Here is a 12,016-nt window from a genome sequence, read left to right on the forward strand (position 1 = left end):
GAAGGCACACACACTATCACGACGCCAGCTCGTGCTGGGACTGAAGGTACCGAAGGCACACACACTATCACGACACCAGCTCGTGCTGGAACTGAAGGCGTGGGCATCACCACGCCCAACTCTGGCACTGTGACTTTAAACTTCCAACCCTTTAAGCATTTGCAGAAAGCATGCAGAGACTAAAGGAGCGAAGGAGCAGAAATGCCGCGCTCTCTGGGTTAGCAGAGGGGAAAGGAAAGAGACTGAAAAAGAGCTGATGGTACAGGCCATGACCTCATATCAAGAACTTCAGCAGACGTGCACACACACACACGTGCATTGTGGCTATGTCTGTGTGGCATGATGAATGTGGAGAGCAGAGACTTGCAAGCAGAACTCAACGTTGCCTAGCTTACAGGAAGCTCTAAATGAACGTCCTTCCCCAGCTCCCTGACCGAGGAAAATGTCTACAGCCCTGCATGGCGCAGCAGGATCGTGATGGCGAGAACATCGATAAGTTGTCTTTTTGGAGAAAGGCAAATATAGAATGAGTAGCTGTTTTTAGATAAGCAGGCTAAACACAACGGTGAACTGTGAGCTGGGGACATCACGAGCTGGTTATTAGATCCCGATTTCAGCTCCGTGTGCCGATACTAAGACAGCATCAAAGGTGTTAAAGAAAATATTTTTGTTAAGTGAGCTTGTGTCGATTTCTTCTTATTTGGATGAGACGGATCTCGTTGTTTTATTGTTTCTGTTGCTTTTACTTTTTGAGGTAGGGTCTTACTGTTTAGCCAAGGCTGACTCTCAACTCACTGTATAGCCTAGGCTGCCCTTGAACTCCTGATTTCATGCCTCTGGAGTTTGGAATTGCCAACTTCCAGAACCAAACTCAACTTGTTCTAGTATTTTTAGGAGGGGGGCAGTTTGAGACAGGGTTTCTTTACATAGCTTTGGAGCTTGTCTTGGAACTCACTCAGTAGACTAGGTTGGCTTTGAACTCACAGAGATCCACCTGCCTCTGCCTCTCTAAGTGCTGGGATTAAAGGCATTCTAATTTTTTTAAAGAGTTGTTCAATAACATTAATTCAACTATAACTAGGTTGCCAGAAATTCAATACAGGACAATCTATGGACGCATCCAGCAAAGATTAAAGGTTGTCTGGACAACAGCCATTGGCCCTTCCCCCATCTGTTAGCAGTCACTCCTACGCCCATGCTGACAATGTCACTTAGTCCCGTCTGCTTGCAATGCAAAAGTAGACTCAGGGCTTTCCTAGTCAGTCCTGGGAAGGCAGTATGACTTTCATGCCTTTGCTTTTTGGTTTTTCTCTTTTTCTAAAATCTTTTATAAGATGTAGGAGAAATACTAAATTTTCTCTGTTTTTGATTAACATTAAAGAATCCAATGAAACAAATTTTCATATGTTCTAAATCAATATGGGGAAGTGTGTATTTTGTATGGCTATATCTTTACTCTTTAGGGGAAAAAATCACACATATGATAGAGCAATCACATGTTGAGAATGACTTTCATGCTGCTTTGTCATTCTACTGAAAGAAAAAAAAAGCCAGGCTGGAGAAGTGGCTGAGTTAACAGCATGTATGGTGCCTCTGGAGACCTAACTGAGGGGCTCATGGCTGCTTATAACTCCAGCTCCGGGGATCTGACACCCTCTTCTTTCTTCTTAGGATACCACATACACCACACACACAGATCTCACACACTCCACACACCCACACACCACACTACATACCAAACCACACACACACACACACACCACATACCAAACCACACATATACCACATACCACACACACCTACACCCCCACACCACATACAACACACCACCCACACAACACTCCCACCCCCACACATACACACCACACACATGTAAAAACAAATCCTTCGATGTCATTTATTCCTTGATTAGAATGAGCCCTTACAGCCACTATACATGTTTCTTCCTTGCCTTGTAAAATCTAGTACTTTTATGTATGAATTCCTGAGCATGAGTCCGTCCAATCTTCCCAGGTGTTCTGGAGAACAAGGTGTTTATAACAATTCTAAGTTGCAATAAACTGCTATTATTATGTCCACATGTGTGTGCTACATCCCCAGCCATAAGTGAGGTACATATCCTTTTACACTCTCAAACTTTGAGGTCTAGAGTTTACACGGTAAGAAAAACAGGACCCGTGTGAGGTAACTCAGACCCTTGGTTGGAAGTCATGCTAAGAAGAGTCGCTTTGCTTAATTGATAAATGCTCACCATGTTTAGCGGAGTAAACAGGAAGTGAACCAGATCTGAAGCACTCGGGTTCTGGATATGGGACTTCAGCTTGGCCTGCGACATCAGAAAACAAATGGATTACCACAGAGCAATACCCCAAGGATGGATACTCACACAGAAGTCCAAGGCAGCCCCGGTGGATCCCTTCCTAACACTTCTGCTTAGAGGGCTCCAGCAGCGTGGAGAGAACCAGAGGAACACTCAGCTAAGAAGCACGGGCATCGCTCCTCAGCTCAGCGTGCCTCTGCGACCCGCATGCCTTGCAATCAGGTGTTATAATTAAAGGGCAATCAAAGCACACACCCACAATCCACAGGGACAACTGTGTCTCTTTATTTAATTTTCAAGAGCATTCTGGCTAGTCGTTGATCTTTTCCATCTGGTTCTTCTAATTATATATAAATAAAGTCCACCTACCAGAAGGTTGAATCCATGTTTAAACTTCTGGAAACAGTCAACAAATTCATCAGGAGGTGGGGGTTTTGCCCTCAGCGTTAAAACACCCTCTGAGGAAATAAAAAAAAAAAAACAGCAGAGGGCAGATGAGTACAGATGCACAATAAAGTTTATTAAATAAAAAATAAAATCTACATTTGTATCCACAGCTGGAAGAGTGTGCCAGACGTGAACCTTTATTCCACAACATCTCTTACTTCAATAAATTAAGTGCTGAAGTTTGAATGGATTCCTCTACCCTCAGGCACTCCCAGTGACTCAATTCCATAAATATGACTTGAAGCCTTCCTATGTTCCAAGAACTCATGTCACCATTATAAGGCCTATAAAACTGAGTAAGAGACAAGCCCTGCTTGCAGAGGAAATGAATCAGAAGAAGAGTAACAGGGGTAGCGACCAAGTGAGAGGGCAGCCGACCATACTGGCTGGGAAACAGGAATACTGCAAAATTCCTTCCAGTAACTTTTTTTTTTTTTGGTTTTTCGAGACAGGGTTTCTCTCTGGCTTTGGAGCCTGTCCTGGAACTAGCTCTTGTAGACCAGGCTGGCCTCGAACTCACAGAGATCCGCCTGCCTCTGCCTCCCGAGTGCTGGGATTAAAGGCGTGCGCCACCATCGCCCGGCAACCTTTCAGTAACTTTTAAGGTGAGATTTGAAAAGGTCTGCCTACCTCCCTCCACTCCCACCCCTGCCCCCCAGGGTAGTCTGTGGAAATAACATGATACGGTTAAAACAGTACATGGAGTAAAAAAAAGAAATTGCATATATACAAAACAAGAGATGTGAATTCAGAGAAACGTGAAAACGGAGAAGCAGTTTAGATTGAATGTCCAGGTAAGAAGTGACATTTGAATCAACAGTCCACAGAACTCCGTGTGCTTCGGAATGGAAGAGATGACTACAACTTGGAATTCTAAGAAGGGTATCCTATTGACTGTGGCACACCTGTAACCCTACTACTTGAGAAGCGGAGCCAGAAGAACCAGGAATTCAAGGTCATCCTTAATTTTACTGCAACTTTGAGGCTAGCTCCAGAAAACCCTGTCCCGGACAGAGACTGATTCTCCTGACAGGACAGAACACTAGAGGGCTAAAAACTGCTTTCAAGTTGGGTCAAAACGGATGACAGTTTCAACTGGATGCTAATGAAGAGAATAAAAAAAATGGATATAGAGGAAATTGGGGAAATTGTTGCACAATATTCCTGTACATTGTGTAAAATGTATTGCTGTGATTGGTGTAATAAAAAGCTGAATGGCTTACAGCTAGGCAGGGGGTATAGGCGGGACAGCTGGACAGAGAGCACTCTGGGAAGAAAAAAGGCAGAGCTGCCAACCAGACGAGGAGGAGGCAGGATGGGGAGCACGGAGAGATGAGGTAATGCACCACGTGCCAGATGTAGATTTAAAAATATGGATTAATTTAAGTTATAGGGACTAGTTAGAAACAAGACTAAGCTAAGATTGAGTATTCATTATTAATAATGTCTCCATGTCATTGTTTGTGAGCTGGCAGTCCGAAAGTTCGTGTGCAGAAAATCAAAGCAGCGATCTGCTAGAGATAGAGGATGTGGAGTCTGTAGTTGTGAACTTGGGTGTCCTGGGGGACAGCACAAGAAAGCAGAAGAGGTTTGAGGCGCCATGCAGCACCCTTCATTTGAGACTGCGTGGAGAGGAATGTCCAGGTGCCCACATCCAGGACAACACTGAAGGCTGCACCTTCCTAGTGTACAGATATTACCTACAGAAGGACCTGAAGTCAGCGGTCAAGCGAGACCTGCTCCAGCTCTCTTTACATGTCCAATTTGTGCCACTGCCCGAGGAGGTCGCTACCCTTAGAGTTAAACTTTGATACATTCCAAGCCAGTTTGTTTTCATTTGGTATTATTATTATTATTATTTAAGACAAGGTCTTACTCTATATCCAGGTTGTTCTGGAACTAAGCATAATCCTCCTGCATCAGTTTCCTGAGTGCTAGGAGTCCAGGCCCAGTATTTTACGACATTTCAAACACTGGCTCTTCAACAGCTTCTATGCAGTTGTGAATATAAATGAACTGTTGGGGGCTTTGTGATAACAGCTTCGAATCCGTGGATATTTTAAAATACTCTGATGAGAAAAATCAATTTTAACGTGAAAAAAGTTCCCTGTTTAAAATGAAAGACCTCTAAATAAAGGAACAGCGTTTGGAGCAGAAACCAACTTAAAGACTGGTGAAAACTACAGATGGGTAGTTACCATGTGAATGCAGAGTCTACAGATGGATGGCTACCATGTGATCTCAGAGTCACTGTGACTGAGAGGCACAGCCAGCTTGAAACCAGCATGAGTTCTTCCCTGTCCACTTGAACCTCTGGTGGTGCCCAAAGCTCAGGGCCTTGATCTAAGATCTTTACTAGAACCCAGGCTCCTCCAGTCCTGCAGTTCTTATAGCCACAGAGTAAGGAAGCCCCGCTCACCACAGGTGTGGTAGCCAGAGAGTAAGGAAGACCCGCTCACCCATGGGTCTGACAGCCTTAGATTGAGGAAACCCTGCTCACCTGTGGGTTTGATAGCCCTAGAGTAAAGAAGGCACACACACACTGGTCTAATAGCCCCTAGAGTAAGGAAGCCCTACCGGCTCATGGGTCTGGTAGCCTTAGGAGGTCCCCGCTTACTCGAGGGTCAATAGTCCTAGAGTAAGGAAGCCCCACTTACCCATGGGTCAGTCAGATACCCCAAGACTGAGGATGGCATACTCATTCCCCTGTGTGTCTGATACTCCTAGAGTAGGGAAGGTCCACTCCCCGGTTGGTCTGATAACCCTAAACTAATGAGGCCACACTCCCCCATGGGTCTGATACCCCCAGAGTAAAGAAGGCCCACTCACCTCCAGGTCCTTTCTTTTTACTTTTTTTGCTTTTCTTCCTTTTAGCAAGCTCAGAAAAAGCTTCAGCTGCTTTTTGGAGTTTTGTGATAAAAAACTCAATGTCATCCAAAATATGGTTTAAGATTTGCTGGAATTAGAAATAACAGAACAAGATATAAAACGAAGAAAAAACGAATTTTGTTCTAGCTGCATGATGCTAGTTAGTAAAGGAGAGAAAATAAATGGGGAAAGAAAATAACCACCCTTACCAAGTCAATCATTAATTCTAGGAATATATATATATATATATACCTGATATACATATAGTCTCACCTCTATACCTTTCTTTAAGCATACTTTTGCTGCATTTTTCAATGCTATTAGGGAAGCATTCACACCATGCAATCAGATTATTAATTACTTTAAATTACTCTAATTTCCTCCCTGTGTTCCCCACACAAAGCAGGGGGTGGGATTCTGAGAAACTGTCTGTGAGGAGATCCCAGGGTATTTTTGTTTTGCAAATAACTGCCCCATAAAGGCTCTGGTGAAGTTATTTTGAACCCATTATAGCACGCTGAGAGAACCTACAAACACAGCCCATATACAACAAAAGCCATTGATAGGACTTTAAGATGACTGCTCTCCAGGGCAGAATTAACAAACAAATGCACCGAGACCATTCCAATTATTTTTTTAAATATCAGGAGGGTAGGAAAAGCAGTTAAGGGAAAATTCAAAGGACACAACTATTGCCAGGAAGAGAAAACACAATTTCTGCAAGCCAGTTTTGTTAAATCCTTCTCATCTCAGTGTCTGGGTTCCCCTCTTTACCAAACAGAAGCGCTGATGAACTAAACCCCGTGGCCGCACTCACCACATCCCTGTCAATCCGGGCTGCCACCATCTCAGGAGTCTCCTCCTGCTCGTGGTACTGCCGGGGCCTCTCAACTGAAAAGGAAGGGGAATTGTAAGACTTCACATGTTTGGTGAAACACTGCCGATATAGAAAGGAACTTGTGAAAACAATGAGAAAAGAATTCCAGGTGCTGGGGTAGGGGGAGGCTCTCTGGAATAAAGAAGTCAAAACCTTACTGGAGGTCCATTGCTACACCCTTGCTACAGTTACCAGGAGTCTGGGGAAAGCTAGGAATTGCCTGCCCACCCATATGAGACTCATTCAGCTGTTATGTTATGCCCCCTCCTTCCACCTCTTCCCCCTTCAGCTCTCAACAAAGCCAACCCTGACTCAGCACTCCAATTTCTACAGAAGAAACAAATCAGCATTTAAGCATCTCTTGTGAAATATGGTGAAATAAGTTCCAAGGCAACAGGGCTGCGAGCTTCATGTGTGTGGTGCGGTGTGTGTGTGCTTGAGGACACGTGTGGTATGTGTGTGTATGTGTGTCTACATGCATGAAGATGCTTGGAGGGGGGTGCCTGTGCACATGTGTGTGCAAGCATGTAAACGCCGAAGGTCAAGCTTGAGTATCAACCTCTATCTCGCTCTCACTGAACCTGGAAGTGGCCATTTCCTGGGGCAGGCTTGGCTGCCTAGCAAGCCTTAGGGATCTCGTCTTCCAAGCTGGGATTACAGACACACGCTATTACACCTGGCTTTTCCCACTGAGTACTGGGGATGCAGTTCAGTTCCTCCTGCCAGTGTATCCCAACCAAACCATCTTCGTGGCCTGGGCTGCTAGTTCCTCTACAGCCCAACCTTGTGACTACAGAAAAGGTTCTTCAGTTCTGAGAGTACAGGGATTTCTCAATTCTTGTAATTAAGTATAAAATTCACAACATTTGGTTCACTGATCTTAAATGATATACCTTCAGGAATTTCTAGAATCGAGGCTACATTTCTCAAAAGCATTTTGAATGTTAAGGCAGCTCAGATGCGCTGTTTAACCATAGATCTTCCTGACAGACTCCTTCCTGAGGTGAGTCAGTTAGCACTATGGTAACTGTCAACACAAGTATTTCAGAGAACATTAAATTCAAAGGCATATGGCTGGGACAGGAGCAATAGATCACAGGAGTGGAGATAAGGCTCCCGATGCATCACCATGACTCATGAGGCTTAATGCAGAGAACTGGCAAAAGATACTGAGAACCCAGAATCTCAATGCCTCCTCTATGCTAGCACTGCTCAGACAGGGAGCACGTGCAAAGAGAAAAAGGAATTCAAATTCGTATATATAATTATTCAAGCTCCTCAGTCTGTGTGCAGCAAAGCTTGCCAGTTAATTGCTATTTTACACAGGGCTGCGGCTTGCTTGGTACAGTGTATCACAGAAGGCAGGAACTGAACTTGAAACAACCATTAGGAAATCCAAAGAGGATCAAAAGTGTATGAGTGCTTGCTTGCAATCCCACCACTCTGGAAGCTAAGGCAGGGAGATAATGAGTTTAAGGCTAGCCTGAGCTACATAGTGTCACCCTGTAGTGGTATATTATTTGTTATTTAATAAACAAAAAATAAAACATAAATTAAATAAAATTAAATATATTTAATAAAAAAGCCTGCTGAAGATCAGAGGGCAAATCAGTCATACTAGTCAGCCATACAGGCCAGGAAGTGACGGCACACACCTTTAATCCCAGGACTCGGGAGACAGAGACATTGGGATCTTTGTGAGTTCAAGGCACTCTGGACTACAAAAGATTAAATCTGTCTAAAAGAAAAACAGAGCTCACACAAAGGTGATCCCAGTACTTGGGATCACAGGCCTTTAATCCCAGCACTAGGGAGGTGGAGACAGGAGCAATATGGCCTGGGGGGAGAGAGGAATAGGAACTCAGTGGTATATGGAGTCTGAGGTTGATGGAGAACAATGCAGGATCTCTCGCCCCTTTGTTGTCTGTGCCTTGGCAGAGGTAAGATCTCTCTAGAAGCTTGGCTGCTTTGCTTTTCTGATCCTCAGCTTGAACCCCAATATCTGTCTCTGGGTTTTTATTATTCATGTTGCAACACTTCCCACCCCCACAGCATCCAGGACTACGCAGGAAGATAATGTCTCCAATGAGGAAGAAAAGAGACCTCTCAGAGATGCTGTAACACCATCTGGGGACAAAGTCAGCAGAGGGTACTTATTTCCCCAACATTTTAGAGTCTCAGGCACCATTGCCACCACTCTGATGAACTCACGTGTGGAAGACAGGGTTACTCCACCTCTGAGTTCTAAGGGGCAACACTCAGAGCTGAGCAAATCTTCAGAGGGAGCCGAGATCGCTTCCTTTAGGGGATTGCTAATAAGACTCTCTGGCGCTCAAACAGAACTTTGTATAACATGTCTTGAGATCTGTTTGGACAGGCGGTAAGAAATGGAACCTCATCTTTGCAATTTTAACACATGACACATGACAATGCCAGGAACATTTTACTCAAAATCTAAGAGGAGCTCAAAAACACCTGGGTATAAATTCTTTTATTGTAATATTATATTAAGTTTTATATCCATTCCTACAACTCTGTTCAGGATGTCTTTAAGATGTCTTCTGTTTATGTCAAGACAATTTTGACATCTTTCTCTTTCACACACACACACACACAACAACAACAACAACAGAACAACTATGCAGACCCTTTCCACCAAAACAACACTGGCAAAGTCCACCTTAAGTCCACAACAAGCACAGGTCATTATAAACCCTAGTCTTCGAAAAACCAGCTCAAATGCAAGGAGACTTGGTAGGAAGCTAAAGCAGAAGTTGTTGATGTGCTTGGCCAATGATGCCTGTGTTCCTGTGTAGTCATAGGACGACAGCATCGTTCGCCTTTGGAGTCACAGAAACCTAGGAGTCATTACGTCCACTTTACAGACGCGGCTGAAGTGGGAAACAAGGATCTCCCGTGGTCATATGGATAGAGAGATGCAGGTCTTGTTTCAGGCCTCGATTTTTGACCCACATCATCCAAAGTCCACCTTCTATTAAAGCCACTGCATCACCAAGGCCAGCTGGACTGGGACTGATGGAGCATGTGATCAAACTGGACTCCCTGAACGTGGCTGACAATGAGGGCTGACTGAGAAGCCAAGGACAATGGCACTAGGTTTTGATTCTATTGCATTGGACTGGCCTTGTGGGAGCCTAGTCTGTTTGGATGCGCACCTTCCTAGACCTGGATGGAGGGGGGAGGACCTTGGACTTCCCACAGGGCAGGAAACCCTGACTGCTCTTAGGACTGGAGAGGGAGGGGGAGGGGAGTGCAGGGAGTAGGGGGAGTGGGAGGGAAATGGGAGGAGGGGGGAGGTGGAAATTTTTAATAAATAAATAAATAAAGAGTAAATTCCAAAATAAATAAATAATAAATAAAAATAAAGTGACTGCACACTTCAGTCCTAAGACACAGAGAAACCAAGCTGGAGGTTTCCTCCCTACCTGTCACATGAAGAGAAGGAAGCCATGCAGGCTGCTGGGGGAGAGATGTCAGCAACAGCACTACGAACTAGAATGACCATTCAGGCACAATGTGCCATTTACGGCAATAGTGGCATGTAAATGACAGGGGCCACCAACCACTTTCTACTTAGATATGATTCCTGCTCCACAGACGGGAACTCATGCCTGCTTCTATAAATCTGGTCAAGAGCCCATAGCTGGGGAGGTCATAGCCCTGGTGTAGAACATACTACCATTGTTTTGCTAAATGGCTGTATTATCAAACTGCTTTCTAAATATCCTTGTTTATACTCACAGATTAGTGGTATACTAAGCTTTCATTAGAGAAGTTTCCCCTTCAGCACGTGGTGGCTCATGCAGAAATGCAAAGCTGGCCAAAGTACCAAGAATAAGTGGTGGTGGAAAAGCTTGGCTCTAAATGGAATCAGTTCCTCCACATTTCAGGAAACATTATTACAGGGGTAGGAAGAACACGTGAGACGGAGGATGGAAAGATGGGTAGCGAAAAGATACCTTCTGGACATAACATAGCTGACCTCCTCGTGAGCCCACAGTGGCTGTGGTTATAAATGTACAAAGACTCTATCAAATAAAAGTGAAAATGTTCACAGTCTAATGTAACTCATCTTGGCAAATGGCTTACGTGGCTCACTAGCAACTAATCAACTAAATTATACTTGGTTAGATAACCGATAAATAATTTAAGAAATACCACTGGAGAAATGGAGAGACAGTTCAGTGGGTTGAGCATTTGCCACAGGAGTGTGAGGACAGAGTTAAAAGTCCCAACACTTACATCAATTCGGGGCTGTTGTTGGGTCCATAGGAAACAGAAACAGAGGATCCCTGAAGCAGGTTTGTTATCTGGGCACTGGGTCTAAGTGAGGGACCCTACCTCAATATGTCAGGAGGAGAATAGAAGAAGATAGCCAATGTTGACCTCTACAAGGACACACGTGTCCACACATGCAACATGCATATACAAATGCACACAGACTACACACACACACACACACACACACACACACACACACACACACACGTCCCTCTGGGCATAAGGCAAATCATCCAGTTGGACTTGCTAGGTCACTCCTGGACATTATGAAAATGAACCAACCATATATAGAGTCATTAAGGATTCCAGACTCTGAGAGAATATTATGACATTAAGAAGTTACATTTGGGCTAGTGAGATGGCTCAGCAGTAAACATGTTCACTACCAAGTCTCACAACCTAAGTTCAGTCTCCAGGACCCACGCAGTGGAAGGAAGAAATCCGAGACCACGCGTTGTCCTCTGACCTCTGCACACAAGGTGGCATGTTTGCGCTCACACACAAATACTCAATAAATATATATTTTTAAGTTTTACTTAGTGGCAGGCTTAACTGCTTTTGCAAGCACTGTCAACAATAATAAAATGGCAAAGCCGTAGGGCCCATATGACAAGGTTAGCCAAGGCCAGATCCTTTTTCCCTGCCACTTATTGACGTCCTTTCTATGAACACATAAGAACTGTCCAAAGAATAGAAAGATTTTGGAGCAAAATATTTTGGAAAAGCAAAACCCCAATGGGCTTCTCTTTGGTATATATTCTATTGCCATGTGTGTCACTATGAGTTGGGTGAAGTTTCCTCTTTTGGTATTAAAGAAATAACTGTAATCCTAAGAGTATCTATTTCAATGACTGGCATGAATTCTCAGGGACAGCCTTAACAGCAGTCAAGACTTAACTTTCTAGTATCCAAGATTTAACTCCTTAAAACTAACTTTAACCCACAAATGCACATGGGAATTTGAACCAGTGAATGACATCCTAAGCCAATGTGGATCCTTAGTAGGGTCAGCATAGGTACTTACAGTCCCCCTGGTCAGCGGCCCACGCAGACCAAGCTGCCACTCGGCTTCTAACATCCACCTGAGTGACAGTCCCTGGCGGTGCAGGGGCAGGAGCTCTGGGAGGAGGGGGGATGCCGGGCTCTGCTTTGGCAATCATCCTAAGAATGAAAAACAAATTTGGCTTTTACAATCCCCATTT

General features: G+C 44.3%; 1 protein-coding gene across 1 annotated transcript in view; it reads right to left on the reverse strand.

Moving 5' to 3' along the window:
• Window positions 1-12,016, reverse strand: part of Eps8 (epidermal growth factor receptor pathway substrate 8) — a 181,909-nt gene that overhangs the window by 37,993 nt on the left and 131,900 nt on the right. Inside the window, exons 9-13 of the mRNA XM_005364535.3 lie at window positions 11,839-11,975; window positions 6,453-6,526; window positions 5,597-5,723; window positions 2,690-2,778; window positions 2,252-2,326 (exon numbers count right to left, since the gene is read on the reverse strand). Coding sequence (XP_005364592.1) covers window positions 2,252-2,326; window positions 2,690-2,778; window positions 5,597-5,723; window positions 6,453-6,526; window positions 11,839-11,975 — 502 coding nt within the window. The remainder of the gene's footprint in view (window positions 1-2,251; window positions 2,327-2,689; window positions 2,779-5,596; window positions 5,724-6,452; window positions 6,527-11,838; window positions 11,976-12,016) is intronic.

The sequence above is a fragment of the Microtus ochrogaster genome, assembly GCF_000317375.1.
Source record: "Microtus ochrogaster isolate Prairie Vole_2 chromosome 14 unlocalized genomic scaffold, MicOch1.0 chr14_random_2, whole genome shotgun sequence".
Taxonomy (NCBI): Eukaryota; Metazoa; Chordata; class Mammalia; order Rodentia; family Cricetidae; genus Microtus; species Microtus ochrogaster.